At 39.7% G+C, this 27,041-nt stretch overlaps 1 protein-coding gene across 5 annotated transcripts in view; it reads right to left on the bottom strand.

The window, feature by feature from the left end:
• The window catches only part of PARD3B (par-3 family cell polarity regulator beta), a 375,207-nt gene that overhangs the window by 79,352 nt on the left and 268,814 nt on the right, over window positions 1-27,041 (bottom strand). For all 5 annotated transcript variants that reach the window (XM_071747007.1, XM_071747008.1, XM_071747010.1 and 2 more), the window contains one exon: window positions 20,229-20,339. In XM_071747007.1, coding sequence (XP_071603108.1) covers window positions 20,229-20,339 — 111 coding nt within the window. The remainder of the gene's footprint in view (window positions 1-20,228; window positions 20,340-27,041) is intronic.

The following is a 27,041-nucleotide window of genomic DNA, read 5'->3' as shown; positions in this document are numbered from 1 at the left end:
TGTATACGAAGGAAAGCACTGGTGCAGAAAGAACAGTATAGCATGTACCATGGAAGAATAAGTTAAAAAAGGTTTAGCAGACTTGGTTAATAAAGGGTAATGGCCTTAGGACTCTGCATAGTGAAAAATGAAGACTTTCTGGAGAAAGTCTTTAAGCACTGAGAAAATGGTTCCCTAGAGAAACACATGAGCACATTCAGATCTTCCAGTCTGACAGACAGGAACTATTAAATGCAAAATGGGATTCTCATCTTCTATTTTTCTTCATTGTATCATCAAAATAAATGCTAATACTTTTCAAATAATATTTAGCTTAAAAACTTCACAAATAATTCTAATAAGAACAGCATGTCTTTGTACATATATACTTGAGTACATTAATGTGCATCATATATGCTTTCCATCTAAAACTCTCCATTAGCCGTGCTAATACACATCAAGAGGTGATGCTGGATTTAACCCTTAAAATGCAGTCATACTTTAAAGCAAGATGAGTCTGCTTATGATACAGTTCTTGACAGTCAGGAGGGATGCCCACTATCCACTCTGCCTTCCCTCAGTGAAGCAGAGGGAACCTTTCTCCTTTCTCCTCTTGAGTATTCAAGTACTCTGGGTACAGTTTTGGGTGCCTCAATATAAGAAGGACATCAAACTATTCGAGTGTTTCCAGAGGAAAGCAACCAAGATGGCGAAAGGCCTTGAGGGCAAGAGTTACCAGGAGCAACTGAGGTCACTTGGTTTGTTCAACTTGGAGAAGCATAAGTGGTGACCTCAATGGAATCTACAATTTCCTTGCAGAGGGCAGTGAAGGGGGAGGTGACCAGTGACAGGATACAAGGAAATATCATGAAGTTCTATCAGGGAACATTCAGATTGAACATTAGGAAAAAGTTCTTTGCTGAGATTGTAGTTAGTCACTGGAAAAGGCTCCCCAGGGAAGTGGTCATGGCATTAAGCCTGTAAGAGTTCAAGGAGCATCTGGAGAATGCTCTTAGTCTTATGACTTAGTTTTACATAGTCCTGTGAGGAGCAGGAAGTTAAACTTGATGATCCTAACGTGTCCCTTCCAAACTGAGGTATTATATGATTCTGTGAAATATTTTAATAGAAACAGAGAGAATATCTTCCCAATGCAGCATTTCTGCTTTTCCTCAGCTTCACGATACCAGTCCAATTTGGTAATTTTCTTTATTTTTTTCTTCAGACGTCATCAAAACTATTTACAAAGCCTTAATGTAATCTACTACAGTAGTTCTTAGAGATGAAAGGATGATAAGAAGAAATTAGCTACAATCTGTTTAAATCCTTAGTGCATCTCAGGCTCGTGCACTGAGGCTACCTATGAATTTCTGCTTTTTTCTTCCTGGAACTTATTTCCCTTGAACAATCACTTCCTCCTCCCACAACCTTTGCTCCACTTCTCTTTTGTTTCAGGCTTTCATGCCACACACATTCCCTATTTTGAATTCAAAGGGTGACCCATATCAGGATAGGTGCTGTGCCCAAGTGCAACCTCATCCAGAGTAAGGCAGTGTCTTGAATGAGTCACAGATTGCAAAATGAGCCTTTGATTCCACACAATTCTCACTCTATCCACAAGGGAGATTTTAGTGGAAAATCTTATGGAGGGCATGGCAATATCTGATCAATTCAGCTAGTAAGGCACATATCTCATTTTACTGACAAATGCTCTGGTTTAGCTGGCTAATGGTTTCTTGCGACAGCAAGAGTTTAATGGCATTTGCAGACTAATAGGACATACCACTTTATATTTCTTTGTAAAACTAATGGTGACACTTGTATAGACATTGGTAAAAGTCACACTTTTATTTATAAAGCAATGGGCAATTAGCATGATGAGAAAGTCAAGACTGAGAAGCTTTATATGAAAAAAAGAAATTAAAAAGGTGTGGTCAGCTTGCATTTCTACCTAAACCACAAACCATTGCTAGCAAATGAGTAATAATTAGAGAATAGCTGAAAGTGTACAAAGCCTTTATCCTCCAAGGGCTTGTAAATTCAGATAAAAGAGAGATTATGCAGCAGGGATTAGTGGAATGAGTCAGTCTGCTTTTGTCTGTAGGTGAAACACTGCATTCATCATTCACATAAAAGGAATTTGGGGCAACGTTATCACTCAGGCCATTCAGGTAAAAATCCGTCTTGAGAGCTCATCATACTACAAGGATAGGGAAGGATTTCCATTGCAAATAAGATCCCAGCCATAAATGATGCAGGGAGGGATGCCTAAACTCCTGATTTCCATCTTCTATACAGGTAGGGACTTCAATATAAACCCCCTTGCTGAAGGGTTTTAATATTTTACATGGCCCACGTGGGATTATGTAAAAAATGTAAATACAAAGGCCCTATCTTTGTTTAAAAAAAATAAATGACACAAGTAACTGTTAGCTTATACACCCAATAACTCTGCCAGTTTGGTAGTAGTCCTCACGTCTGATTATTCTGCTTTTCTTCTACTAAAATTCATAAAGAACTTTTAGACTGCTGCTGTCTTCCAGATTAACTCTGAAAAAGCACCACATGCTCTTAAAAACTGGTAAGTCTGTGGAGAGCTTCACCCCCCAAAAAAGCATAAACAAAGACTCAAGTGCAGGAATATAACATAGCAGGTACAATTTTCACAGCACACACAGGTCCACGTGGGATGATATAGGCAGAAAAATGGGAGGACACTGGATTTCAAGGAATGGTCTTATCACATTCCAGTGCAGAAGGCATTGCACACAGTCTCAAGAACAGCCACTGAAGTTTCTCAGAAAATGATAACCTATAATGTTCTTTGGACTAATACATCACCTAGGTTTTGAAGAACTGTTTGAAAGCAAGAGTACTGCAGCACAGCAGTATCATGTGAATCTTGCTTTCATGTCTGGCAGTGAGAGTAATTTGTCCTGCTATCAATACCAGTATATTCTGCACAACAAAAGCTGAAATTAGGTCACCATAATTTTCTTTTGCTCCTGGAATAAGCCTCGCTTCTCCAGCTTCTCCTTCTGAATGCAATCTTCAATCACTGCCATGACTGGAAGTTGAACCTGCTCCAGAACAATGAATTTCATTCTATATAAGATGGACCAGTTAATACCAGGTTATGTGAAATTCTTTGAAATTCTTCATGATCAATGTTTCATCTTTCCAATAGGGCTTTTCTAATTGCATTAATATTTCTTGTTTCCTTCCAATTCTTCCAACATAAATGTATAAAATTTGCTGAGTGATCTCTTAATTTAAATCCAAAATATCAGGTGGCTGTTTTTTTCTTTCCGTTTACCTGTGTATTCCATGCCTTCTCTTATAGTTTGCATCTTTGAAGTATCTTCAAATTTTGTAAAGTTTTAAATATCCTCAACAGTATTTCAGTAACAGTATTTTGAGTTTTCACCCAGTTTTAAAGCAGTCATTTCTATAGCACATCCCAGGAGATGCCCAGGAGTTCTTTACTGACATATGAAAAATGAATGTGCTGTTCTTCCCATCAGTCCCATAATTATCTGCCAACCCTGCTAAGCAGGCTACTTCTGCTATACTGCACTCTAATTGCTTTCTGTTTCTGCACCCCCTCTGTATTTCTCTCTATTTGAAACAGCATTATTTTTACTCATCATCATTCAAAATTCTTTCAAATCAACACAACTATCATAGCAACCAGCTTACAGTCATTATGCCCCAAACTCACAGCACAGGATGGGTCTGGTTAAACAATTGGTGCAAATTTGTAACAAAAGATAAAATGTCACTCAGCACCATGATGCTGGCAATGAAACCAGAGATGATGTGCAGGTCACCATCTGAACAACTCAGTGCAGCACTAAAGTTTCTACAAACTTCCTGATGACAGAGAGGGAACCAAAAAACTCAAACAGAATGAAAGGAAGTTAGAAATATTTCCTTTGGATTACCCCATATCAATCCTGCTTGCTCTCTTCCACTGCTTGAACACCACATTCTTCAATTAAATCACTGCACAAGTACATCAACTTCCCCTAGCTGTGTTTCTGTAAAAACATAACCTCTGAACACAAGCAGCCAGAGGATAGGCAACAGAAATGCTGTTACCAAATAACTCCCCTTTTTTTCCCCTGTGACCCATCTTTTTTTCTTAATAGTGTCCTAACAGGTATCCTATCCTAATTTTTTCTGTTGCTTTCAAGACCCATCAAATAATTTTAATTAAAAAATAGTTTCATAAAATATATAGCCACAGTAGAACAAAGAGGTAATATTTCCAAAACGTTGCATCTTATTTGTAGAAGTCAAATGAAGACAGGATCCTATACACATAATGAGGTTGCAGCTCAGAAGGCCAGCTGTGTCCTGGGTTGCATCAAAAGCAGCATAGACAGCTGGTTGAAGGAGGTGATTCTCCCCTTTTATTCTGCTCTTCTGAGACCCCACCTGGAGTACTTTGTCCTGTTTTGGAGTACCCAGCATAAGGACACAGAGCTCCTAAGGATCTTAAACTCTACAGTGTCATGGTCACAGGCAGCCTGGTCTCCAATTAGTTTTTACATCACTCATCAGCCTGTCTCTGTTGGTGACAACAAGGTCTAGCAAAGCTCCTTTTCTGGTTGGTTCCTCTACCATTTGGAGGAGGAAGTTGTCATCAGTGCACTCAAGGAATCCACTGGAGTGCTGTTGCTTTGCTGTGTTGTGTCACCAGCATATGTTGGGGTAATTAAAGTCCCCCACGAGGAAGTTTGCTGATGACACAAAACTGGGAGGAGTGGCTGACACCCCAGCAGGCTGTGCTGCCATTCAGAGGGACCCAGACAGACTGGAGAGTTGGGCAGGGAGAAATTTAATGAAATACAACAAGGGCAAGTGCAAAGTCTTTCATTTGGGAAAGAACAACCCCAGGTACCAGTACAGGTTGGGGACTGAGCTGTTGGAGCAGCACAGGGGAAAGGAATCTGGGGGTGCTGGTGGATGGAAGGATGCCCATGAGCCAGCAATGTGTCCTTGTGGCCAAGAAGGCCAATGGCATCCTGGGGTGCACTAGAAGGGGGGTGGCTAGTAGGTCAAGAGAGGTGCCCTGGTGAGGCCACATCTGGAATATTGTGTCCAGTTCTGGGCCCCTCAGTTCTAGAAGGACAGAAAACTGCTTGAAGGGACTCGAGCACAGGCCCTATGAAGAGAGGTTGAGAGAGCTGGGGGTGTTCAGCCTGAAGAAGAGGAGGCTCAGGGGAGACCTCATCGCTCTCTACAACTCCCTGAAAGGAGGTTGTAGCGAGGTGGGAGTTGGTCTCTTTTCCCAGACGACTTTCAACAAGACAAGAGGACACAGTCTTAAGTTGTGCCAGGGGAGGTTTAGGTTAGATATTAGAAAGAATTTCTTTACGGAGAGGGTGATCAGGCAGTGGAATGGACTGCCCGGTGAGGTGGTAGATTCTCCGTCCCTGGAGACATTTAAAAAGAGACTGGATGTGGCACTCAGTGCCATGGTCTGGGAACCGCACCGGTGGGTCAAGGGTTGGACTTGATGATCTCTGAGGTCCCTTCCAACCCGGCTAATTCTATGATTCTATGAAAGAGTCCAGTGTAGAGCGATCAAGATGAGTAAGGGAGTGGAATATCTCCCGTATGAGGAAAGGCTGAAGGAGTTGGGTCTTTTCAGCTTGGAGGAGAACGAAGGGTGACCTCATCAGTGTTTATATATATGTAAGGGGTGAGTGCCAGATGGAGCCACGCTTTTGTCAGGGGTCACTAACAATAGGACAATGGTTATAAACTGGAGCATAGGTGGTTCCATATAAATATTAGGAAGAATTTTTTTTACTGTGAGGGTGACAGAGCACTGGCATAGGCTGCCCAGGGAGGTTGTGGAGTCTCCTCTGGTGACATTCAAACTTACCTGTGTTTCTGTGTGACCTCCTGTAGGTGACCCTGCTCTGGCAGGCATGTGGACTTGATGATCTTTTGAGGTCCCTTCAAACCCTAAATTTCTAAGGTTCTAAAGGAATTGAGGAAAACATCACCTGCACTCCTGAACCCTTGACCATTCAGCCCAGTGCCCTGAAGTCCCTTTTTAATGTCTTTGGACTTCTCTTGGTAACCTCACCACCGCAAACCAGCATGACCAGTAATGGGTAGTAATCAGAGGGTCTTACCAGAGGTTATGCACCAACACGTGAAAAGATGCATAATCCTACAGTGTAGCAGCCATAAAAGGGTTAACAACCCAAACGGCTCCTTCCAGCTGCAATTCAGACGCAGGATTGAGTTACTGTGGCTTAACAAGTTATTGTGTTTCTGCTCTGCTACTGTCAATGACTGTGTATGTATTTGCTGCCTGTGACCAACACCACAGTGTGAAAACACTTCAGCCTGACATTAGTGACAGAGACACTGACAAGAAGAAGCTGACTTAGGAGACTGCAGCACATGCAGAGTGAAGCGGCTGCAGGAAGGGATAGAGACCACTTCAAGGAAACTCCAGAAGAGCCAAGCAGAACTGACTTCTGGAGCAGAGCCAGAAATGCTTTTGGGAACAGAATGAGAGGGCCAGGCAAAGCTGTAAGTGACATTACTCATCTCCTGGCCCACCAAGCAGACGCTGGGTGGTGGCTGGGTTGTGAGTGGGGAACAAAGAGATGCTTACATTTATAAAACTGGTGCTCTAAGCCTCTGTGAAAATTAAAACACGGGACTTAATGTTACCAGAACAGTAGCCTTAAGAGGACCAGGGTCATTAAAGGCCTTAGAACCTAAAGACTGCCTTCAAGGGGGAACCTGCAGTTCTGGAGCCCCAAGACCAACCCTAGCTCAACAGAAAACTTCCAGAGCCTAACAGCAGCCACCTTGGGTCATGAGGACAGTCCTGGCATGTTGTCCTGGCTCTGCAACCCCCAAGTGAGGGACAGGGCATCTGCTGCCAAACAGGAGACATGAGAAGCAACTTAGAGTTGCCAACAGCTACTGCATCTGGACAAGGTGTAAAAGCTGAAGGGAGGAAGCTTGACCCAGGAGATATTATGGACCCTTTCACTTTAAGAGCTCCAAGGCTGCATTTCATATTGGAACAGTTTGGGATGGGAAAACATGACCAAAATAGGCCCACAACAAAAAAGCACAGCCCTTCCTGGGGTGTTTGAACTCCTCCCTTGCTCTCCCCATGAGCTCTGGGCCATCCTGTTTCTTCTGACTTGCCAGGAAAAGTGTAAAAGTGATGCAATATTTTTGCACACTGACCATGTGCTTAGTACTGAGCAGAGCACAAAGGAAAACATATTCTGAGCCCCAAGTGCCTATCGAAGCAGTCAAACACAGGCAGAAAATACAGCTGCTGACCAAAGCAGCAGATTTCACAGAGACCTTGTCCTATACTTCAGATGAATATAGCGATATTTCTTGTAGGCTGGATTAAAAGCAACAGAGTTTGTGGAAACACAAACAGGTTATATGAATGAGCAAGATGCTGGTTAGGTCAGTGAAAGAGGTCTCTCCTAGGGAAGAAGGACAAATAACAAGCAAAGACAAAATATTTAATAGAGCAGGACTATTGGACCTTTAGGAGAATTTCTATTCTGTTTGCTGTAAGAGAAGCAGAATAAGCAAGTAGGTGTACAATCAGTTTGAAGTCTGAAAAAGGACTTTTTGAGATGATTCAGATGCTAAGCATTCTTCTGCTTATTTGGTTGCTCCTTGTGAACAGCAGAATAAAAGCTGCTGCACTGCTACTTCCCCTCACTCATGTGACTCTCCCTGAGATCTACATACTGCAATGATTACTCAATTTACTTTTGGTTTAGTACCTTAATATTTCAATTGTGATTTCACTATCATTTTTGCTTTTGTCTCATTTACTTAATTCATACACATATTAAGTAACGAGTGGTCCAGAGGAAAGCAGCCTATTTCTGCAGGAGGTCACTTAGATTTCCACTGGCTTTAATGTTTTAATTTCTTTCTATCTGCTACCAAAATGTATTCTGGTAAGTAAAATCTTGTATTTTCATTCATTTACATAATGCTGGACTGAATACATCCTGCCTTCAGATATTCATAAGCCATAATCACTGACAGGAATGGGTATATTTTACTTGAATATCTGAGAAGCTATTGTCAGTACAGTGCTTTTTATTAATATTATTTCATATTCATGTTTCAGAGAGGCATGGTCTAAAATTACATTAACTGTCTTACTCAAACCTGCATCTTTTGTTAGGAAAAGACTAATTTTTATTTTTTCAGCCATCACCCATGAAAACTCCAGAGGCAGATGAGTCTCATGGCTAAAAAAATAAAATAAAAAGCCCACTCTTGCCAGTAAATTGAGTACATCTGATTTGGACTCATCAAGATTCAAACATTATCTAATTTGGTATTATCTTTCAGGGTATTTTACTGAAGGCTTATTTGTTGAAAACATCTTCTCCATAAGTTATGCAAGTGTTTCTTCATTCCAGCTCATTCTTTTGTGCTGGATTTGAACATCTCCCCCATAATTACTATCTGTAATTGCAAACAAGAACAGTACTAGTCTGAGAAATAAAAAAGGCAAGCCACAAATTCAAGGGATTTAGACACCATAACTCTGGCTGAACAAGACAGATCTTATAACAGCATTAACCCACCAGGGTTAAACATAAAATACTGCTTGTTCTAGATAACTACAAAATATCCATTTAACACTGAACTGAGCAAAGCAGCTGCCTGTGAGGGGCTGTAAATAAACAGAGGAAAGAAAAAAACCTAAGAAAGGAATAGAGCTACACCGACCTTAAAATTTAAAGTTATGCCAAACTAAAAGTGAAATATAGCAATTTCATACTGCAAAATGAGGAGTGTGGATAGACAAGACTGAGATTTTAATGTTCTTGCATTTATTTCAAAGATCACAGGGAGTGATTACCAACTTAGTCAGGATCCTGCCCTCTAAAGAAAATCCTGGCTTTAATGAGGTCAGTGCATTTTCCCCCACGTTGTGAATTTCCTTGAGAACAGGATTTTACCTTTCCTGTTAAATCTGAGGAAGCTTTTCTGTCTCTCTTTTGTCCACATTACTTGGATACTGGGTGAAATGCAGCAGATTATGGGAAGCCAACTACTGGAAAAGCCAAGTATATCATATTCTGTATTTTACTACGTTATCTAATTTTTTTTACTCACAACTATCCTGAGTTATTTTCTGAAGTGACAATATCAGAAAAATTTCAGTTGGAAGGAATCTTCTGAAAGTCATCCTGCTCAGTCTACTGCTGAAAGCAAATCTGACTGCACAGATGAGGTTGCTCCCCTGTCAACAGGCTGCTTCTTGTTTTATGACAATGTGGATTAGATAGTGGAATCATTCCAGGTTTGTCAAAATTACTTTGGCATTTTTGACCCGAGATGTTCTGATGCCTTTAAAAATTCCAAGCTCCTCCTGCAAAAAAAGTCTTGAGTATGCAGGGATTTTGCTGACCACAGGTAAGTTGCAGGCCTAGTCACCAGCACTGATTTAAAGGCTGCCATAATTTGTGCTTTTCCATTAAGAAGGTAAGTAAAGTTCTGTGCACATCATGCCTAAGTCCCTTTTGATAACATCAGCTCATTCTGGAACGAATCATTATGAAAAGAGAATCAAAACAGCAGAATACCCCGAAAACGTAAGATTTAATTTTGCTTATATTTATGTAGAATCATAGAATTATTTTTGTTTAAAAAGACCTTTAAGATCACCGAGTCCAACTGTAAACCCAGCACACCCAAGTCCAGCACTAAACCATGTCCCTAAGCACCACATCTACACGTCACTGGGAACCTAGTGTCAGGAATGGAAACAATACCAATTCCATCTAAAGCCACAGATTCACCACTCCAACCAAGAAGTCAAGAAAAGTATTTCAGAGAAGGTAATGAGATAAATAGTGAACAAGTATAAAGTGCAGTACACTTATAGAAAAACTATAGGGACACAGAGATATCAGTCTATTAACTTATTCATTCCCACAGACTATCTCAGCTCCATCAATTGCTGTTGTAGATATCCACGAAAATCACTGAGAATTGTAACACCCTCTCAAGAAAAATATGAGAGACACAGAGTTTAGCTGATAACTAGGTGACATGCTCTCTCTTACTCTCTCACTGCCCTCACAGCAGAAGATAAAAAGGGAAATAAGGGAGACTGACTTTACGGTTGGGGAAAAAAAAATATGCTTAATGAAGTAATAATAATGATGGTGAATTACAAATACATACAAATAAGTAAATACAGAACCTGCATTCCTCAATTGGTAATTACTCCCTCACCAGAAAAGTCCCACTGCTGAATTAGGCAGCAGATGGCAGTGCCCAAGTCCAAGATCCCAGTGACAGCCTGGGAGCAGCCAAGCTGGTCCTGCTTGGGAAGGCAGGAGAAGGGGCCCGGTTGTCTCAATTGAAACAAGATGCAGGAGAAGCAGCCAAGAGAATGATGACAACTAAAAAGGCTGCAAGCCAGGCAGCACCGCAGGCAGAGGGCAGCAGAGGGAGCTCTTCAGAGCCATTTTATATTGAGCACGTGGGCACTGGTACTGGTCCGTCTGGGTCTCCTCCCCATAGGCACAACCTCTCAGCCCATGGTGACTCCCACATCCACAGCCCAACAGCTGCTGGGAGGTCCCAACTGCTCTCAGGTCCCTATAACCGTAGGAACTTTTTTACCCTGGTCCTTTCAAACCAGGGCCACGGAATGGCCACGGGAAGGCACACCATTAATTTCCCATCTCATGAAAACCCAACATCCACAACCACGTGCAGTTATGTAGCTCAGAACAGAAGCAGGAGAACTGATGGCTTCTGAGTCCCTGGGCCACCCCATGAGGGTCTTCCTGGAACCCTTCCTGCAGAGATAGACACACTTGCAGCTCCACTGAGCAACTGAGACCTTCTGAGTTCACACAACCATCTCTGCAACTGCATAAACATTATGCTTTCATTTGAATGCAATTCTAGTAGCTGAAGGAGCAAGCCTAGCTCCATGTGATCCGATATTCCATGCAGATTTCTTTATTCTACACATATGACACTGAAACTGGAACCTATTGAACAGAATCTCTCTGTGAGAGGAGATGGGAACAGTCTCCATCTGTTAGTCTGGGATTCACGTGTTGTTTCTAATTAACAGTCCTGGATTAGAAAGCAAACCTCAGCTTTGAACAGACAAAGCTTTAAAATTTACAGTTATTTTAGTTTAAGCTCACTATGGAGAATTACACACACAAACTGATTTCCTGCCTGACAGCCTACCCCTGTGAGTTGTTTTCTCATATTTTTTCCCCACTGGTGAGGGAGTGAGAACAGAAATTCTGAGCAGTGGAACTACTTCAAAGTACATGCCAAAGATTTATGATAGACTGTCATAAATCACACGTGGAAGGGCAAGGGATGAAATGCAGCTTCCAAGTCATTCTTAAACCCTTATTGATTCTGGGGTAGGCAAGAGCTGACCTACACTCAGTACTTCATCAAAGAAATCCCTAGAACAGATTACTCTGTCTCCTAGAAAGCTACTACCCTAGTTGGCTAACATGCTGCCTAGATTCACTGTATTAGTTTAGCCTGTAAAAGTTACTAACAGCAGTATTTCTATTTTACAGTGTCATTTAAAAAATATATCAAGTAATAAAACTCATATTTTTACATAAAGGGACAATGCATTGGCCCATTTATGCAAGAAAGACCCAAGTCACAGCTGCTCTGACTTCTCAGGTGGGCTGATGGCACAGCTCTTGAAAACTACTCTTCAGAGCAAAGTGAAAGCAGTGCCTCAATGAAGGGCAAACCAAGGATATGAAATGGCTTGGATGAGAATCTGGGTGATAAATTGAGAGTTCATGGTTGGAACACCTGGAAAGTGCTATTTCCAGCAGTCTGTGATACCTGGAGTACTACTATGACAGTTTTAAAAAAAAAGGCCAATTCTACCCGATGTTCTGTTATCCTCAATTCTTGATATTCTTGAGCTAGGACAATCTGGGATCAATGCTCCCCAGTTTTGTCTTAAAAATGTCCTCCAGCAGCGGATTTGCCACATCTAAATGCCACATCTCAACCTGTGAAAGTCAGGTGATGAGAGCTGTTACCTTAGCTACTCACAGCCAAACACCAATATCTCTGTGTTCTGTGGTAGCCTGAACATGTTCTGAACATTACATGTTCTGGTATGCAGAGCAGCAGCAGATCAAAATGAGAATCATTCAGAATCAGTGGGTTGGGATTAATCTGTCCTCCTATCCAGTACAAGTGCTTCCACAGTAATAAACAGAAATCTGATTAGTTCATCCTACCACAAGATAGTATGTCACAAGATGAAACTATGACCTTGACCTGTGCAACATCACCCAGTAATTTTTTCATAACTTCAATGTACCCTACTACACAGCTATGATCTAGTAAGAATCTAAAAGTAATTAACTGAAATTTTTGAGAACTGAAGTCTTAATCAAATATGTATTCTTAGCAGGTTTGCAAGCCAGCAATAAATTGGGACATTAAAAAAACTGGGATCCAATCCAATCTGTGATCTGATCAGGGTTCAATGGTTATAATAAATTGGGAGCATTAAAACTGGGATCACATCCAACACTTTATTTTGTCTAAACCACAGGACCTAGCTGTGCTGCAAAGCCACAAATACTAAATGAACAGATACACCATGTTGGATTAACCCTTAATAAATAATGATGCACAAGGCTCAGGAATCCTCAAAACATGTGGTTTAGCATAGAGCTTAATGGAGTCAAGAGCAATTACCAACATTTTATCAGAGATCTATATGAAGTACAAACAGCCCAAACAATGTCTTTAGATTTGGCAAGCAGATAACACAGGCACAAAAGCCACACAAACAGGGCTGGTAAACGTGTGTGTGTGTATGAGCACACTACGATATATTAGGCCATACACTATGGACCATACTTCCATTTTTTTAACAGTCTGCATTTCAACTTTTGATTCAAAACAATTCTACCACACTGCCACGCACACTAGAATTCTTGTTTTGATTTCAATTAACATACAAATTGTCTGTAATTAATTATAATGAAACAAATACTAATAGAAATGGAATGGAGTTTCATTTACAAGTATGCTCTCATATGTAAGAGGTCTCTAAATGTTGTTTCTGCAAGGTGCATTCCCTCCATATAAGGATCTTGCAGCTACAAAATTAAATCTGTGTTTGCCAAATATCAAAACCATATGTACTGATTTTTTTAACTATGGGAACAGGCAACAACCAGCAGAACTGATAAGAGAGACACTTTCTTCAGTTGCTGGAAGGTTTCTGAAAAGTAAAGGAAATTCAGTCTTAAATTCTAAAATTATTCAATTTTACCTAAATTTGAGATTCACTGTAACTTAAGCATTCAGTTGGGTCATTCAGAAAGTAAGGGCCAGATTTTCCTTCTGCTTCCTTAATGCTAATTCCTATTAAGGACCTTAGTACAATTAAAAAAAAAATCCTCACCTAAATCCAATGAGAACTACAAAACCCAGATTCTTTTATCAAAACAAACTATGTCTACAAACAGGTGCAGAGTATTATTTTTTACACAAAGTGCCTCCTTACTCACCAAATATTTTTAAAATTTTACATTTTAAAATCACCTCATTTTCAACAAGGCATTGCTTCTTAAAAATTTTATTTTAATGTCAAGGCATGTTTGACTGATGGGAGACTTTGGTCTCAGCAGGAATATTCTTATCAAGTAATCCTAAACAAACAGGAAAAAAAATCTTCTTTCAATTGGTAGTCACTTTATCTGCATTTTAAAGGCAAAGAAATTATCATGTGAAAACCAATAAATGTTTCTATAAATATAACAACAACAAGAGGAGGGCTAGGGAGAATCTCCATCCTTTATTAGATACAGAGGGAAACACAGTGACCAAGAATCAAGAAAGGCTGAGGTACTTAATACTTTTTTTATCTTATTAGCAGGAGTAGTTGTTCCCTGGGCATAAAGTCCCTTAAGATAGAGGACAGAGATGGGGAACAGATTGGGCCCTATGTAATCCCTGAGGAAATGGTTATGGACCTGCTTCATAAGACAGACACTCACAAATAGATGAGGCCAGATGGTTTTACACCCTGGAGTGCTGAGAGTTGGCAGATGTGGTTGCCAAGCCTCTCTCCATCATCTTTCAGAAGTCCTGGATAACCGGGAATGTCCCATAGGACCGGAGACTGAAAAATGTGACACCCATCCTCAAGAAAGGCTGGAAAGAGGATCCCAGTAACTACAGACCTGTCAGTCTCACCTCGGTGCCATGGAAGGTCATGGAATGGATAATCCCAGGAGCCATTATAGATCTGTTAAAGGTCAACCAGACAACCAGGCCCAGTCAGCATGGGTTCGTGGAAGGCAGATCCTGTCTGACAAACCTGATCTCGTTCTATGACAAGGATGAGGGAAAGGCTGTTGATGCAGTCTACCTGGACTTCAGTAAAGCCTTTGACACTGTACCCCAATAACATCCTCACGGAAAAGCTGGCTGTCCATGGCTTGGATGGGCACACACTCTGCTGGGTTAAACACTGGCTGGATGGCCAGGCCCAAAGAGCTGTGGTCAATGGAGTTAAATCCAGTTGGCAGCTCAGTCATGAGTGGTGTCCCCCAGGGCTCAGTTTGGGCCACCCCTATTTAACATCTTTATTAATGACCTTGATGAGGGGATTGATTGCACCCTCAGTAAGTTGGCAGATGACACCAAGCTGGGAGGGAGTGTTGATCTGATGGATGGTAGAAAAGCTTCACAGAGGGACCTGGACAGACTGGATCGTTGGGCTGAGACCAACTGCATGAAATTCAATAAGGCCAAGTGTCAGGTCCTGCATTTTGGGCACAACAACCCCAGGCAATGCTGCAGGTTTGGAGAAGAGTGGCTGGAAAGCTGCCCAGGAGAAAAGTACCTTGGTGTATTGATTGACAGTCAGCTGAGTATGAGCCAGCAGTGTGTCCAGGTGGCCAAGAAGGCCAATGGCATCTTGGCTTGTATCAGAAATTGTGTGACCAGCAGTACCAGGGAAGTGATCCTGACCCTGTACTCAGCACTGGTGAGGCCCCACATCAAGTACTGTGTACAGTTTTGGGCACCTCAATACAAAATGGACATTGAGGTGTTGGAGCAAGTCCAAAGAAGAGCAACAAAGCTGGTGAAGAGTTTGGAAAACGTCCCTTGTGAGCAGCTACTGAGAGTGCTGGGGCTGTTTAGTCTGGGGAAATGGAGGCTGAGGGGGAATCTTACCAATCCTTATAAATACCTGAAAGGAGGGTGTAGTCAGACTGGGGTTGAGCTCTTCTCACTGGTGACAGATGACAGGACAAGGGGAAATGGCTTCAAGTTGCATCAGGGGAGATTTAGATTGGATATCAGGAGAAACTTCTTTACAGAAAGGGTTGTTAAGCACTGCAACAGGCCTCTCAGGGAGGTGGTTGAGTCTCCATCCCTGAATGTGTTTAAAATTGTCTGTGGTGCCTGGGGACATGGTTTAGTGATGGATCATCAGAAATATGTTAATAGGGTTAGGATGAGGCTGGACTCTATGATCTTGAAGGTCTTTTCCAGCCTGAGTAATTCTATGGTTCAATTCTATGATTCTTCTAGTATTTAATAATTTAGTGAACATCTTGTTAAAATAACATATTCTGAGTAAGTTATACAGACAACTAAAAATACAGATTTGAATCAGTTTGATCAAAATAAACCTCAGACGTAACATTTGCTTTTTCCTTTTATGGGCATATTCTAGACCTTTGGAACACATGCTTTATCACAGCCAAACTCTTTGAAGCATGAATAAAGTGATGAGTTTATTTAAAATAGGGCCTCAGTCCAATGAATTGTGTCAGGACTTGTGTCAGGAAGGACAAACCACCATCTCAAATAACTGCATCTCCAGTTAAGTTTATCCCCTAAATTATCTGTCTCCTGAACTTCTGACTTTCTCCAGTCAACTTTTGGTGACATTGCACTGCTGTGGCAGAAGGAAAACTAAGGGAGGGAGGGAGGGGGAGAAGAAAAAAATGTTGACATTGAGAGGAGGTGCTGACTTCATATTCAACTGCACACAGATAAAACTATTACTAAAAAAGAAATGCCTAATATCCTAAGTTCCCATTAATCAGATGAAGCTTATAGGAGTAGCAGTCATATAACAAAGTACTGGCTTTGAAAAGAAAGCATGCCAAGATCTGGAACAAATTCCTAATCTGACAGGGACTTTTTAGAAACCTGGGCAAGCAGCTGCACTGCCTGCATGTCACTTTCCCACCCACAGGATGCTGTTGGTTTTTTCTTTCTTACCAGATCTATTGTTTTCTGCCTCAACTCTAGTGCTTAGGATCAGGCCCAAGCTTTCCTAACAGCAACGAGCACAATGAGGCCTGGATCTTGGAAAGGATTGCTAGGGAATACAAGTAGAAAATATAATGTCAGCATTTCAGTGCAGGATGTGGAGTGGCTTTGGAGAACTGCAGCTACAAGGCAGCAGAGAGACCTGTACTGAAAACTGAGGACAGTGTAGAAGGGAAGTAGAAATTACTAGGCTAGAGAAATACTAAATTTGTTCTCGCTTTTTAAGGTTCAAATCTGAAATCTGGCAGCCCATAAAAGGGGTTGCCAGGAAAATTTATGCTGAGAATCAGTGTGCAAGCAAGTCCAATCCTTTTGGGAAGCATCTGCACTATATGGTGCTGTATATTAGCTCTAACACTTTCTGGATGTGCCAAAGTTACTGCACAGGCACTTTACAATTCCATCTTGGTGAAGCAGGAAATCCAACCTAATCTGAGCATGAGGGACTTACACTCATCAGCACACCCACATAAGATCTGATCTTCCCTGCCAGAGTCACAGTTACTGAGTTTGTACTGCACAACCCGCCCAAAATTTCTGAACACCTGCAAATCTTGTCAAAATTTCTGGAAGAAGACTGCATTCTTTATAGCAGCCCTGCCCCTGGAATTATGTGAGATATTATTATACCTATTCCAATACTAATCAAAAAACTCTGCAAAACTCCAAGACATGTCCTACTCCCATAAAGTGGAAATGCATTTCCTGATAAAAAAATATTTCTCAGCTGAAGTCTTGGAACACTATAACAGTATGAGAGATAAACAGCTGCTAAGAAGCTAAAATGCACTTGATGATTAATCCTCTCACACCCAGCACAAAAAATTCAACTACTCTCGTCCCTTCCTCTTATGTCCAAAATGGACTGCCCAGCCTCTGAAAAAAACTATCAGATGAAAAATCATAGTATCAGGTAGTATGACAGATTCTGAAATATTTAGGCAATCACCATTTAAGAAATATGAGGTTTTAGCGAAAAACTCTGACTTTCAGATTGTTAATTATCAGATTGAGCACCTGAACAAAAATTACTTATACTAATTACTTGTTAGTATGTTACTTACACCAATCTTGGAAAGATAAAATTAGGTGCGTGCTTACAATAATTCTAAGAAGGTTAAATGTTAGAAGAGCAATTTGTGTTTTGTTCAGGCTGTTAAATAGAGGATTTGTTCACAGGTACCAGGGTAGGAACGCTACATTTCTATCAACACTTCTATAGTCTCCTGTGACATCCCTAGCAGTTTTAACACATACTCATTTCACTCTCAACAAGAACAGATTTGAAAATATTCCTATGTTCTAATAAGCTTTACTGAAGCTTGGTTTTACAACTATGAGACCAAGTATGCAGAATTGCAGCTAGTGAAGTCATAGAAGCAAAAGATGTATGAGTGGATGTTCCACATGGTTTTCTTTGCCAATGTGTTCATTAAAATCTTGGACTTCGATTACATTATAGAATCACTAAATCTTGGGACAGAGCTACAAAACTTATCTTCACTGTCTTGTTGGGCATCATTACTAGATGAACAGTCAACAACTAAGGAAAAGGACTTCAAGTCAAGTAATTTTTAAATAGTTTTATAAACAGTTCTTACCCAAATACAAGAACTTCCTTATATAATTCTCCTCTAGGAAGGATGAAGGCTCCTCTGTTTTATGAGCAACTTAAGGTTTTGATAGTCTCCTTGTAGGTAATCTTATGTAGGCAAACATATTCACCCATGCCCATACTTCATTTAGAAAGCTGGAGCAAATTGATTGTATTTACAGGATGTATTGCATTGCTTTGAGGATAACATTTCTTTGCTCCTTTTCTGTTTTATATTTTGTTTCAGTTTTATGAATTTGTTTTGTTTGTCTTTCTTTTTGTTGGATTTTTTCTTTTTTGCCAAACAGACAATGAAGATAAGTTTTCTTTTTTGTTTGAATTTATCTTAAATCTCCAAATATATAAGCTCTATTATTTGTTTAAAATATTGTGATATTTCTGTTTTATAAGATGAATCAAATCAATGAATTCAATGTATCATCTTGGTGCATCCACTTCTTAGCACACCCCCTGTTCTCCATTTCAGTTGCAAACTCATCAGTCAAAACTGAAATCATTACTAGAGAAATCAGAATGATTAAGATATTGAGCTGCCAGTTTCTAATGCAGTCTTATCAAGTCACTGTCAATCAGTGACTATAATTTTTAAAAAAGCATCCAATGCTAAAGAAGTATTAAGAACAATTATCTTGTGTCCAATTGGAACGTTAGACCTCTAGATGGAAGGGTTCATTCCCTGCAGCCTGCCAACATTTTAGTAAATGACACTGGCCCTTTAGCAGATGGGATACATGCTTCTTAGCTTGCTGAGATCCTAATAAAAGACATGGGCTTCTTTAAAATGAAGGGCACAAACCCCTCAAATTGCCAGTATCCAAACTGGGAGTCAGCAGTTTAAAATAAAGGTACTCATCAATCTGGTAAAATCAAGGACATGGCACAGAAATTTGAACACAAGTGGTACAATACTTAGATGAACTAAATGTTGTAACACTGGCTAAGTGTATCCAGTAGCAGCACTGTAGCAATTTGATACCTTAGTAGCTTTTCAAACAGGAAATATTAGCAGCAGACTTCAAGGTTCGTGTTTGGATTTATTTCTGTTTCTCATCAAACCCATCAGACACCACTTACACCGCTGATCACACACTGCATGACTCAAACTAAAGCAGAGCATCTTTTTCCTGGGCACTGAGCAGCACAGCCACAGCTGCCCTGTGTGGACAGACCCTGCAGGACCAAAAGGAACCATATCTGCTTCCATTCCAACTCCTAGTAGCAGGATGCTCCAGTGAAGGAGACCTCTGAATGTTTTTCCCATTCCCTGAAAACCCATATTACTACAACTTAAAAAGCAGCTTACAAGTAACTTACAAGTTAAACAGCAGCTACAGAAACCTCTTAAGAGCCTGCAAATATGGGCTCTTTAATTTCTCTGATAGCAGCCATCAGAGGAAAACAAAGACTTTCTTCAGCATATCATGAAATAAATCTGGATGAGTTGGGGAAGTGGTGAGACAAGTTCACTGAGCCTTGTCAGCTCTTACAAACTGTCTTACTATTCCTGAAAGGCATGGGGGAAAGCAGAAAACTACAAATTCTCCTTAAAAAGATAATGAAATTGATAAGGATTGGGAATGAAAAGAGTATTTTATGAACAAGACAGAGAACTGGGCTAATATACATAAGTTCATTTCAGTCTCAGAGCCTTCCTTCAGCAATACAGCAACACACAGCTGGCACACAGCAAGCTTCTTGCCTTGCCCCTCTCACCCATCCCATGCTTGCAGACCTCTGCCTCTTCAGACTGATTTTAATCACGTGGACTTGCTTTCTTCCTCTTGTCTCCTGGCATACTCAGCATTTGTTGAGTAGATATTTCTGCAATATGTGGCTAACCAACAAATGCTGTTCAGAAAAGATCATACCTAAGTACAAAAACCATTTGATGGCACAACCACCTGAAGCCATAGAGATCTGAAGTGCTGGAAAACACAGCAGAGGCTCTCAGGAAAGAAGGAAGGAAGTTCTTGCTTTAGAGAAGTCAAGAATCACTAAGTCAGCTGGTCTTGGGAACAGGTTTTGAAGGAAGTGATCTCCACCAGCTTAGCAGCTACCCCAGTGAATTGCACAGAAACTCCAGGAGACAGACAAGCTCCTGCCATACAGCAGGAAACTGGCCTAAAGCTCTGCATTGCCTGCACCCACCTGCCAGTGTACATGGCCTGGGACATTTCCAGGCAAGATGTCTGTTTGTCTGTTCAAGCAGTCTCTTGCTTTAAAGTTTTTCATCTGATGAACAAAGATGCCACCACCTTTTACTCACCTTTCACGTCCATCTTTCATTTTCTCCAGCTTCTCCTCTTTCACTATGCCTTGCTTTGGACTCCCCTTCTGATCTGTTTTCCCCTTTTTATCTTCTTTTCTCTTTCCAAATCTGTAAGATATCAAGGAAGGACTCAGGATGAAATAATTACTAGGAAAAAAACCCCAGTACTTACCTATCATAAACCACAGAAATTTCAGGCAATCAAAACATTGTGAGTTTTTATCTTAGTCACTCATATTCCTCACATAGCAAAATATATTACTGGTATTAAGTGGGCCTTACACATCAGGAAGGACTAGCTACACATTTATTTGGACTCCATACTTTCCAAAGCTATTGCTTGAAAGAAAGTTAGAAAGCCCCACCAAACCTGCAGGGCTGGAATATTAATACAGCACATTTTAAAGTGGTTTCTGATTCTTCTTATCACAGGACAGCTTTCTGAAATTCATCTGCAGCTGCTGTGGTATGAGCACCCAGACCTGAGCATGTGTTCTGCTCCTATCAGTAACCATTGTCTCTCATTCATGTCTGGCCTTAATTTAAGGATTTGCTCTTTGTTTAAATGAGGATGCAATTGGAAAGAATAAAACCTCGCTATATTCTGAGACTACAAAACTAGACAGCTGATAAGAGCTCTTTTTCAAAGGGTATCTGGGTTTTTCTTGTTGCCCCTTAACAGACTATCATGTAATATTTATGCCATGCAAGTCCTCCAGAGAATCCAATCCTTTTTGGGGTCCCAGTGTTCTATACACTGTACAAATACCTATAACATAAATCTGCTTTATGCAGCCTATAAAAGGTGACTCAACTGGGGACCTACATTTCATTTTTGATGGATCTTGACAGAATACAGAGGTCAAGTGTGTCAAATATGATTGTGATTTATGGGCCAAAAAGTATAAATCCCCTCCTTTCTCTTCCCCGATTTGAAATTCTCAGGTCCACCAGTAGTAAACAATCAATGTCATCTCATACACATTAATGTGAACTTGCACGCATGACAACAATGTAAAGAAAAGTAATGCTTTCTTCATTCAATACACAATATTGCACACTTATTATTCTGACTTAAAACTAAAAACTCCTCAGTGAAATTCTGCAGCACTGCATTGGCGATCTTTCTTTTACCCTTTTTATTTGTCATGTCAGTCCAAACTGTGTCAAGTGGAATAGCTGAAGTACTGTGCATATACTTAAGCTGTAAATCATTGACTTCAGATTTCTCCCCCAACTAAAGCAGAAACTTGCAAATATTCTGTCTGACTCAAAAGTTAATGATCAAAATTTTTCTAAATTTAATAAATATGTCTGAGATTGTGGTCAAATGAAGTTCTTGGGGACTCTGTAACAAGTCTTCCAGACAATAATAACTTGGTTAGAATGGGAATGATGGCCATGACAGACACAAAACATTTGGTGCAAAGGAGAATAAGGGCAAATATTACAGATAATAGGGTGCTTTATTGTGGGTTTGCCATGCATAGAGTTATATCTCAGTGCCTACTTTTCCTTTTTCTTCTGTGTGTCAGTAGACATAGATGGTACCTTACATTCTTTGAGGGATCCTCTTATTAAAATATACGTACACCTCATCTACAAACAATCTTCATTCTTTTTGTGGAGTCCCTACTCATTTCAGAGTTTCCATAAAGAAAGCAGATCCTTTCCATGCTTTAGCTTTTCCTGAGTATAGAGAAGCACACTGATTCCACTGACTGTGTGCCCACAAAACCCATCAGAGAGTGGTGGTGGCAGTGAAGGCAGCAGTCAGGAAAAACATCTGAGGAAGAGAGGTTGTACATACAGCTTGAGAAGACAGAAAGTGAGAAGACAGTCCAGATGAGAAATGAAAGCTGAAAGATGAAAGTCTGCATACATTGCTCTCTATAGAGATGTCAGGTGGCCAAACAATAAATCATCTGGGGATGAGCACCAGTGGGCTCTGCTTTCTAATACTTGCAGGTGCTGCAAAGGTCTCATGACAGTTTTCTCAAGAGAGGCTGTATTAGCACTTGCATCTTAATCATAATCCAACTCTAGTATTTTGTTAGTATTCAGGCTGCCTGCTTTTCTTCCACAGTTTCAGTTATGGGTTTGTGGAATCCCATATTCAACTGTAGTACATACTGATTTTGCAAACACCATTCTTGGGTGTTTTGTATTGCTGCAGGGAGCTGAAATTGGGATATGTTGCACACTCAAGAAAACTGCAAAAAAAAAAAAAAGTCTTAATTTCTTTCACGTTTAGGTATAATTTCTTACTTACCAGGGAACTACTTTTAAAATAAAATAAAGTAACCAATTTGATTGTAATAACTGACAACATGACAACTCACAGTAAAACCAGTGTTGTTTGCTGGTAGAGCTGCTCTTGCCATAAAACCAGTGAGCTGTAGTGTAAAAATAAACTGGGGATGGTAAGTTGGTCATGATGAAAACAACTTTTGTTATTTTGCTATTTTTGGCTTCAGATTGGATTTGTGCAGGCTTACAATTTTTACCTGTTACACTAAGTATAGAACATATAGATCAGGGCTAGGGAAAAGTTCAGATTTGTGGCTTCTTTTGCACACTGCTATATTATAAAAATGCTTTCTATTCTATTATTATTTTAATGTTTTTCAGCTCAACACAATCTTGCATTAAAACATAAAAAACACATGCAAAAACTTAACACTTAACACATTATACAGAATAGACAGCATTAAACTACAAATAATGCCGTAGCATCTCTACCTGAAGTTATACACCCTGTCCCAAAACTTAAAGTCTACTCAATCAGCTATTTTGATTAGCATGGGCTTTCAATGATAAAATTAATATCTATGCATCTGAATTTTGCATGGGTTTGTGCACTATAGGTTTAATGGTTCCCTACAGCCTACAGGAACACACACACACACCCAAAAAAAAATAAGAGTAGATGCTGCCCAAGTGGGTTTGATCCTGTTCTCATTGGTATCAGTGTGAGGCCCTCCATTGACTTCAACAAGGAGAGGATAAAATCTGTTGTCAAAATTATACTATGGAGTGACTCAGATCCCTACTAAAATTCTAAGAAAACTGAATTACTTTAGGACTTGAAGTTTACAAATCTCCAGATAACAAACAAATAATTGGATTGTAGTAAAATCTGCCTTCCACATTAATAGTACTGACAGAAGAACAAAAAAAATTAATGAAAAATGTATGGCATACATTTTTTAATATACCATTTTGGTATATTTATGTTTTTGATATACCATTCGCAGCAAAATTCTCTTCAACTTATTATCTGACAGAAATAGTATTCTTAAAACCTTATGTAGCAAACAGAGAAATATATTTAGAAAACCTGAAAACAAATGGATCAGCTGGATCTTCTCACATTCTGCATCTATCTATAATCAGCTTACGTCAAACAAAGCCACTTGTAATCACAACAGCAAGGAAATAAAATTTTAGCTTCCCAGGTTGTTTGAGTGACTGCCTCACTTCTTTGATTATCCATTGTAAATACCTGGAAAAGTACAGTTAAAGCCCTAATAACCTTAGTATACATTTCAGTTGAGAAAGTTAATTTCCAAACTACTCAAACCCTAGTCCTCCTGTAAACAACAGCATGAAGAGACAGTCTTTATGTGCTCAGTCCTCTGAGAGCTTCATCATTATATGAAAAGCTCATATGCAACCATTGAAAACACATTGCAAGAGTAACTACCTTATTTCTACTGATTTCAAAGGGTGCCCTGCAAATAAAAAATTAGGCATTAAATGAATGAAGTCTCTGAATATCAAATGTATATTGTCCTCTTGCAGTATTTATTAGCACTCTATTTGCTGTAACATTAAAGCATATGTATGATTCTTTTCAAGCTCTCCAAGGGACAAAAATGAAAACAAAGCTTCTATAGGCCTGCTCCCTGATATACTCGGGATAAAATGTCTTAGATGCAAGACTTAAAGCTGTGGTCATGGCAACACTTTGTTTCCATGTGGATCCATGAGCTTCCAGATCTTAAATGTGTTGATATTTGCTTCAAGGATTAAAAAGCAAGCAGGTCTATAAAGTCCCAGCGGCAGAAAAAAGTAGGAGAAGAATCTGAGGGGTGTAACCCTAAGCAGCTTCCTGAGGAAATTCAGCAATTTGGATTTCTAAGTCAATTCAGTTGCCCTAGAGCAGTAGCTGTCACTGCAGCTAACAGGGTACATAATGAATTTGCAAACATCTCAGGGAAAATAATTCAAGAGGTCCTATGACATGGTAAGGCAAGATATAAGGGCTAACAAAATCTTGACATCTCCAGAAATTATCTTTAAAAAAAAAAAAAGAGTGATTTGTAAAGTACATATAAAAAAATGGGTGAAAAATGCTGAGATTATTAAAGCAGCTCCCTTATGATAGACTATAAATAAGCCTTAAAATTAAATAAAAATACGAGTAAGAATGAATGAGTGAGCAAGAAAGATAAAGATACTAATAAGGTATGATTTTCAGGTCCACAGAGGGACTATAAAAAGCTTATTAACTGCCACTAGCACTGTGTGGTTTAAGTTATTTTATCACTCAGCTTTACAGTAGAATAAATACTCCAGAAGCAGTGCTGTGCTTTGATTAATCACCTTCATACATACACTTTATTATAGAGTATTAAAAATTGCTGTAAAGATCCTTAGTGAGTCAGACTTGGTGTTTACATGCCAAGCTCATTTTGCATTTACGCTGATAGCAGCATTAATGAAATACATCTTTAACATTTTAAGTGGCTTTCTAAATACCTAAAAGTTTGTTATTAAATGTTTACTTATTAGGCAGAAGTATGCCATTGAGTATTACACTAGTGGGATTATGAGCTTTGCAACAGCTGAAAAAACTACAGAAAAAAAGAGAATACGTTTTAGTAAAACATGTTTTGACATTTAAGAGCAGAGTACACACAACAGGAGCTGGGCAACAATGGAATCTTCACCAGCATCCAAGATGATGAAAATATCTCCATGCCGTGAGTTAACTTCTAGTAAAAAGACACCACTGGGCTGGGCAGTGCTACGCATAACACCAACACTGTTTGAGAAGTTGAAAGGAGATGTGGGAAAGAAAACAAAAAAATCCACTTGTAACTACATTTGGCAGGGTTTGCTTGCAGGCAAGGGTTATGAGGTGAGGCTGATGCCTCGTGGCTCTCCCACCTGCCAGGATTTGCTCCCAAGCAGCAATAGCAGCAATTTCTGTAGTGAACAACAGGGCAGCTTAGCCAACCTAGCCATGGAAAAGAAAAAAATACCTACATTCTGATTATAGCAATAGAGGAATATGATAACTTCTTGAAATTTCCAGTGTTATTATATGTATTTCACAAATGTAGCTAGGCTTCATGGATATGAATATCCTCATCTTAAAACTATTTTGGGAGTCAATGCATATTGCTCTAACACTGCAGTCAGAGTTACACTGGTTATGGTCAGCAGGAAAAGAGAAGACGATGAAGAAAATGGAAATATAAAGAAATCTACATTGTTAACACCAATATATGCTGCTTTTATATTGTCAGTATTAAGTGAACAGGTGCCTTTGTTGTTGTTGGTTTTGTTTGTTAGGTTTGTTTTTTATTGTTTGGTTTGTTCTGGTTTTGTTGTTTTGTTGGTGTTTTGTTCTTTTTGGGTTTTGTTTGCTTTTATCTTAATTTACTGTAGCAGACTGCTGGAGCTAGACTGAGCCTCCAGATCTAGTCAAATGGGAATAAAACTTATCTTTTTAACAACCCTGATTAATCACAACGTCCCCCCATCCATTTACTACTCCGATGCCCATATTAGCATCTTTTCTGCAGCATGCTGAATTAATTAGTACAGTGACAAAGAATTAGTCCAGATAGGATCAAAGCTGAAATCTGGAATATGAAATTAAGAGTAGAGAGTATTAACCCTCAGTACTTCAAGGAGCCTTCCACATGGCATACTCAGTAAGCCTTCCAGGATTTCATTGAAAATAAACAAACAGTGCATTTTTTCCCTCACTGAATTTTTATTAAAAAAATAAATAAATTTGCCATGAAGCCTGCTACTATGGGCAACTGCCTTTAGTACTCATTATGTAACTTGGGCATCAGTAGAACACAGCAAATAAAGCTGAGAAAAGACAGCTAATCACATTTGTATTAATACTTGGATCAACATATAGTTCACAAACTGAAGGGCTATGAAAGAATTCCCAGCACCAAATCTAGAAAGCTGTAATACCTCACAGGTAAATAACCTTTAATCTTCAATGGACAGGGTCACATGCCAAAAAAAAAGTCAAATGGAAGCCTTAAATTACACAGTGAAGTTTACTCTGAGAGCATCAGCCACGTAGACAGCAACAAAAGAAAATCTTCATTGCTAGTATCATGGTCTCAGATATTGTCTGTGTTTCAGTATCAGATAAAAGAGTGAAGGCTGTTTGCCATAAGCAATGCAAGAGGTTGCTCTTCTGCCTAGAAATTGCAGAACAAAGGCAATCTAAGTCATCACCCCCAAATCTTTTCATCCATTACCTTCCGTAAGTCTTTGAGACCCGTGTTTATTTTTAAAATGTGGAATTTGCTATTAATTTAGGTAGATTCGACTGTAGCTGAATCTGGTAATCAGGCATTAGGAAATCCTCAGTGGGAGAGTTCTGCTCACATATACCATGTATCAAATCTTACTTCCTCAATACATGAAATGACCAAATGCAAAACCATGATTGTATCCTAAGATTTTGGCTACTACTTGAGTTAGAAGTGACAGCAACAAAACCACAAAGTCCACCTACTTAGTAAGACAAAGTAGGAGACAGAGACT

The sequence above is a fragment of the Heliangelus exortis genome, chromosome 6 (genome assembly GCF_036169615.1).
Source record: "Heliangelus exortis chromosome 6, bHelExo1.hap1, whole genome shotgun sequence".
NCBI classification, from domain to species: domain Eukaryota; kingdom Metazoa; phylum Chordata; class Aves; order Apodiformes; family Trochilidae; genus Heliangelus; species Heliangelus exortis.
The sequence above is the reverse complement of the archived record's forward strand: the minus strand, read 5'-3'. Positions and strand labels throughout refer to the sequence as shown.